At 51.7% G+C, this 6,639-nt stretch overlaps 1 protein-coding gene across 1 annotated transcript in view; it reads right to left on the bottom strand.

Moving 5' to 3' along the window:
* PDLIM4 (PDZ and LIM domain 4) overlaps positions 1–6,639 on the bottom strand; it is a 54,164-nt gene continuing 47,525 nt past the window's right edge. Inside the window, exons 6-7 of the mRNA XM_055812816.1 lie at positions 4,841–4,961; positions 1–3,880 (exon numbers count right to left, since the gene is read on the bottom strand). Coding sequence (XP_055668791.1) covers positions 3,676–3,880; positions 4,841–4,961 — 326 coding nt within the window. The 3' untranslated portion in view covers positions 1–3,675. The remainder of the gene's footprint in view (positions 3,881–4,840; positions 4,962–6,639) is intronic.

Below are 6,639 nucleotides of genomic sequence, written 5' to 3'. Positions count from 1 at the left end.
AACTGTACAGAAATCTTTAATGCCACATGCGGATCCTCAGAGGCTTTGTCTTTTCAGTTATTTTAGGCGCGTACAAGCAACAATTTCCAGATATGAATGCTTTCCAAATAAAACCTTTTAGATTAAATATCTATTGGAGGCACCTAACTCATGCTGCTTCTGACTTCCCCGTGTGGCAGTGAATTGAACACCCATCAACCATTAAACCCAGACCTGTTGAGACCCAGCGGCGCAGGCAATGGTACAGCTGCTAAACCCTGATGAACGCACCCTCTGCCTGCTGATGCCCATGCTCCTACCACCCAGTGGATTTCTGTGGTTCAATGTCAGCAATGACAGGCTGGGACAGGGCTTTTGGGGCTGGTTTTGCCCCCACTGTGCCAGTGCCACAGCTCTGGGCTCCCTGCCGGGGCTGCAGCACTTAGGGAAAGAGCCTGAGCAGCACCGCAGCCGATGCCGTGCACGGGGATTTTCAGGAGCACTCATTGCTTATGGCTGTACCATGGTTTACATCACCTTTAGGGAGAAGGGCGCTTTCAAGCCTGGGTGCTGCCTGGATCGCTCTGCCAGCGATGGGGCAGGTGCCATGCCCAGCCCTGCAGAGCTGCGCCTTCTGCTCCGGTCAGAGCCTGGGCCATCGGGCAGAAGGTACCTGGCAGCAGCACCGCGGCTGGCTGCTGCTGCTAAAAAACTGAATTGACTTCACTTACACAGGGGCAGATGCAGTAAAGCCCTGGACCATCGCAGGATGGGCTGGGTCACACCGATGGAGAGGAGCCGGGCACCCATGGGTGTTCGCGTAACAGGCAGAGACATGATGGCCCTTCCCACCTCTGAGCCCAATGGGATTCAGGGTCTCAGGAGGGTCTCGTAAGTTAAGTCAAAGCCAACCAACGTTCCACCAAAACACAAGCCAAGCCTCAACCGAGGCTCTCAATGCACAATGCCATGAGAAGTGCAGCTCCCAGTCTCAGAGATGCTTTTTAAAGTGTATCCAGACTTCCCCTTATCTGGATGCTGACAAAGCCCCGCATGTATGGTAATGCCAGGGAGAGACCCAGCTGGGGACCAGCCAACGGCCAAGCTAAGTAATGTGGGCAGAAAACCAACAGTACAGTTTTATTTTGTATTTCATACAAACGGATCCCTTGCTGTGTTTTACAGAGTTAAATTGTGTTCCATGTGGTGATGCAGGTTTGCTTGTGGCACCTCTTAGAAAACTCCATAATGTGAGGGAGGTGGCCTGAAGCCAGGAGTTGACGTGCTCTGGGATGGGGTTGTGTTTCAGTTTCAACGCAGGGGGGATCAAATGAGATGATTACTCCTAAGAAATGGTATCACGAGACAACCACTTGGAAAAATTGATTTGTGGGAACCTGGTTTCAAATTAAAAGGAAAGCCCTGTGCCCAGCGCTCCCAGTGCTGTACTGGTGCAGCAGCCAGGTGAGACCACCAAGGATGCCCCACCAGCAGCCAGCTCAGTTGGGCGTTCAACTAAGGACAATGAAACAATCTATGAACTTCTCAGGCATTCCCTGTGCCAGGGCTGCAAGACTCCTGGCATCCCCGCAGGACACAGCCACTGCACAGATGGAGTCAAACAGGGGTCAGGAGCTGGGGACAACCAGATGGACAGGCAGCTGCGACCGGGAAAATGGAAAAAGCCCCCTGTGCCATTCATGTTGTGAGTTTTTCATGGCTCAGCTGAGCCGGATTTGGTCCTGGGTTTGGGTAAAGCCTAAACTTGTCAAGCTACAAGCACCAGAGCTCAGCCCAGCTATGCCCAAGGTTGACGGAGGAATTCAGAACAAATGTTTCTGACACAGCAAAGTAACAAGCTCCAAGCAGACACCCGCAGGCAGGGGCAGCAACGCTTCCCACCCAATTACTGTCAGTCTTCTCATCATGTACAGTTGTCCCAAGTATTTCCTTTCAGATGGTCCAACCTACCAAGCAAAGCTATGAAAAATGAGGCTCACCACTGTGATAAAAATCTCCACGTGTTTCTTGTGCTTAATTATTAAAAATCCTGGTGGCAGGAGGAGGAGGAGGTGGATGTGCTGCTGTCAGCAGGACCGCGTGTGGCCAGCATCCCTGTGGCTGCAAGGTAGTACCCAGCTGCAGGAAGCTGCATGCTTGGGAGCCCAGGCTGGCTAAGGAGGCTGCCGGGACGGGGCAGGAGCTGCTTCAATACCTATAAGGCACCTCACGAAGAGGTCTAGGTGTGGCCCAGTAACACCCTAAAATCCTTACTCCCTTCTAGGGTGTAAAACCTGTAGGAAGAATTTGCATGCTCAGCCCCGACTGGGATAATGCTGCCGCCCCTCCTCCAGCCCTGGATTCCTCACATCCCTGTTATGGAGAGCCAGAAGGGGAAGGAGGGCTTTGGCCCCATTGATCTTATTTTCCTTCTCCATGGAAGGGAAGTGAGCAGACACTTCTCCCGCACATCCTCTCTCTCTCAAGCGAGGAGGAGGAAGGACGCTGTTGCAACCATGGTACCAAACGCATGCCTCTGATTGCCACCCTCAGGGGCACCCAGCAGCTGGGTGACTGAACTCTCCTCCAAACACTAACATGAAAAAAACATTTCTCCAGAAAGCAACATCCTGAGATCCTCAAGAACTTTTTCCTGTCAAATAGAGTGGATGACAGACCTGGCTGATGGCGCAGCCTTGGGATACGGGTATAAATCTGAACCTGCTGCCTCTGGACTTGGGGCTCACTGCGGCTCCAGCCACTGCCTAAGTGCCTGGAGAGATTTTCTCCCCACCACCCTGCTGGGAGGCAGAGCCAGATGGCAGCAGTCTGGGGATCTAGAAATAAAGGACTACAAAAACATAGCAAAAGCTGGGGAAGATTCAGAACAGCTGAAGCAAGGACAGCTGTGGGGCAGGAGCATGGGAGGTGAGAATAGCAAAGGTGGGCTCTGTGCTATTTCAGTGCCTCTTGTAGGTGGGCTCAGGTGATTACATGACAGAGAACAACTGAATTAGGAGTGGCAGAAGGAAGAAAAAAGTGTCACTGCACACTCAGTGTAGAGATCTCTCGGGGAACTCGGATGGGTCCAGGTCAGGCTCAGACTACAGTGCCCCGATCCATACAGTTTCACAGCAATTACTGTTCTAAGAGATCACCCTTCCTTGGTGCATCTGCTGGGGTGGGGCTGAGCTGGGGACCCCAACCCACTGGTACCGCACCCCAGACTCCTCAGGGAGTCAGCTTTTAATCACCAGGGCAGCCAGAGGGCAGGAGATTAAGGTCAGGATACGGGAGTCAGCTTCTTTTCTGAAAGTGCCTTATCTTCTTTGTTTTTAAAACATCTTCCTTGCTTTTTCAGGAGAGAGGGGCAAAAAAAAGAATACTGGTTTTATATGAAATAGAGTAGAGAATTAATCAATATTTACACAGATCTTGGATAAGGTTATGGTACAGACTAATAATAACCCAACACAGCAACCCAAAAAGCAGAGTGTCAAAAAGAAGGGAAAAACCTGTTCGTATGCTTTCAACACCATCCCCCTGGAGATCCCAAGTGTAAACGGATTTATCTAGGAAAAGGCATTTTAACTTGGGCTTTGGTAATCGGGGTTGATTACAGCCGCACTGCGCAGCCGGCGGGGAGGACGTGGGTGGGCGCGTGGCCGCCCGCCCTCTCCGGAGCACAGCCCGGGCTCAGACAAGTTCAACTTTAGCGTTGGGATAAACAGCCACCACGTCATATCCCTCAGGGGGCTTCACCCTCTCCTTCGCGTGCGTCTCGCAGTACAGCTGCTCTTCGATGAAGAAATACCCTCTCTGCTTCAGGTTGAGGCCGCAGTCGTCACACATGAAGCACTCGGGGTGGTAGAGCTTGTCCCGAGCTTTGACGATCGTGCCGCTGGTGAGAGATGGGGAGAGCTGGGGTGAGGCGGAGGAACAGTGAGCACAGACAGCTTGTCCTGCTGCCTCCAGCAAAGCAGAGTAAGCAAAGGAAAGCGGCACGCAGGGGCACCTAAGGGGGTTATTATCAGTTCCCATCCCAACACTTCAGCCCACCCAAAGCTGCCACCCTGCTCCAGGCACAGCTCCGCCGTACTGCTGCAGGAAGGGATGCTCCATTCCTGTTCGCCTGCACCCGCTGTGGTACTGCTCTGTGGCTCGATGCAAAGCAGAGCCTTAAATATCTACAGAGCCGTAAATATCTACGATCAGCCTGGATCTGAACATCAGGAGCTGGCATCTTCTGAGCACTGCTGGCAGGGCCGGGGCTGCGCACACGCTGGCACTTCAGCTTTTGGATCAGGGACCCTCAGGTCCCAGCACCAGTGGGAACACGGTCACAGGCACTGGCAGAGCAGATGCCCAGCCAGCAAATGTGCCTTGAGCAGAGCGTAAATTACAACAGAACCTAAGTTACATCACAAGCAGAAAAATGCCTATATTCTCTGAAATCAAACCCAGCAGCCATCCAGTGGAGAGTAAACTCTTCAACAAACAAAAACAATCCACAGACCTCTTCAACTTAACCCTTGAAGCGTTTCCCCCTCCATAAGGCAGTGGAAGAGTGCCAGTGCTGCCCACGCTGCCAGCGCTATTCATAGTCCCCAGGCAGTTGCTGTGCTAAGCAGGGCAGGAACCATCCCATGAATCATTCCCATTTTGCTGCAAGATTCCCTTAAAAGGGGCAATCCAAACCATATTCCTCAATTCCATGTTTATATATGGTTAGCAAAAAACCCAGAAAGGGATTTAAGCTATTCTGTAATAAAGGTATTCACTGTAAATTCCAACCCACGTGTTGCATCCCTGCGTCCCTGTCCCCACCGAACTGGAGGCTCCAGCGAGACGCGACACTTACACAATCCCATTCCCGCAGCGGGTGCACTCGGGAAGCATCTGCAGCCCGGACATGGCACCGCCAAGCTTTGACACCGGCGACTTGATGTTTCGAGGGTTGCTCAGTTTGTCGAGTTTTTCACCTGCCAAGAATTTTAAACAGAGATTGAGAACATGTCCTCTCAGGGCTTTTTATTTATTTTTTCTTTCTTTCTTAAGGAGTCAGATGAGTCTCTGCCTGTCACAACAGAACCTGCAACTTGCTTGGAAGGAATTAAAAAAGCAAAGAGTGAGACCAACTACCTCAGGAGTCACACGGACACCGCGCTGCCCCTCTGTTCATCCGAAGGAAGCAGGGATGTGGCAGCCCTCGGCTGTGCCAGCAGATGATCTGTCCCCTACCGTGATACACCAGCTCTGTACATACACCTTGTCAAAAGGCACAGCAGCCTTAATCTAGAGATGAGAGATGAATTTGGCTGCAATACTATTTAGTGAATTAAGAAAGATAAATAGCAAAAATCTCAGAAAAGCTCCAGAAAGAAGAGCTTTTCTCACACCAACATTTCAGGTGAACCTGGTAGATCCCCCATCAGTCAAGGAGACAAAGATGAAAGCCTTTTAGAAAATTAGGCAAATTAAACTCAACAAGAATAGCATTACATGCATTTTTTCTTCCTAGAACACTCATCTAATCTCAAATAAAACATTGTGATAGAAGATAACATCTTCTGGGCACCAAGCCTCCTTTCGTAAAGGTCCAACGACGGGAAAGGAAACAATGAAAAGTTTGTGCATACGAACAATATCACGGCAAAGTTTTCCGTGTTGCAGCCCTCTCCCTCCACATTGTCTGTCAGCTGCCCTTGGGCTTGGGGCAATACACACGTCCTTGTTGCCAGCCACTGGGATACTTCAAAGCCTCGAGTATTCACTGCCTGTTTTTTCATGGCTCACAGCTAACTGGTCTTTCGGGTATATATTGATCCGTGGCTCCTTGGTGGTGGCCTAAGGTTATAGAAAGGAAAAGCTCCTGAAAAAGGACAACGTATTTTACTCCATCAGTGGACACAGTCTGGAAAAGCAGCAGAGGAGCTCTCGGATGAGCATGCCATCCTGCAGCATTCAGACTTCCCACGCTCCATGAGCTGCCAGGGTATTTCAGTCCACGGTCAAACTTAAACCACGATGCCTAGGAGGTCTCGGCTGGGGCACAGGCCCTTTCTAACCCAAGTGTCTACACTCTGAGCTCATTTTGGAACCTTCCACTTGGATTTTTCTCTGAAGTGCCCTCCACAGCTCCAGGAACATCTCTGCCTTTCCTAAACCTGAGGCCGTTGCATCATCGCTGGCGGTCGCTCGCTGATCCCATGCAGGTTCACACGGTCTGTTTTGAATGGCATTGCTCGGCAAAGCTTCCTTCCACGGAGAGACCCCCGCTCCCCCGGCTGGCACATCTCAGGAGCACCCTCTGTCCTGGGCTCAGCTGGGGAGGAGGGAGCAGCCTGACAAACCCCCCGGCTACCCTCGGGGTGCGCAGGCACCCTTGTACGGCTGATCCTGTCTCCAGCCGTGGCTCTGATCTAGAGACCAACGGTTCTAGCCAAGCAAGTAAAACCCAAAGGACTAATTTCCCACCAAACCCCACTTTCCCAAGATACAGTGTTTGGAGATGCTGAGAGCTTTGGTCCGTGCCAGACTGCCTGTGCAGGAGCGCACTGGGGCTGCTCCACCCCAGGGCGCTCCGAGCGCTTAGCTGGCTCCAGCCGAGCTCCCTTGTCGAGTCCTTCTGCTGCCTTGCTGGGAATCAACCGAACCAAC

This window comes from Falco peregrinus, chromosome 8, assembly GCF_023634155.1.
Source record: "Falco peregrinus isolate bFalPer1 chromosome 8, bFalPer1.pri, whole genome shotgun sequence".
Classification (NCBI taxonomy): domain Eukaryota; kingdom Metazoa; phylum Chordata; class Aves; order Falconiformes; family Falconidae; genus Falco; species Falco peregrinus.
The sequence above is the reverse complement of the archived record's forward strand: the minus strand, read 5'-3'. Positions and strand labels throughout refer to the sequence as shown.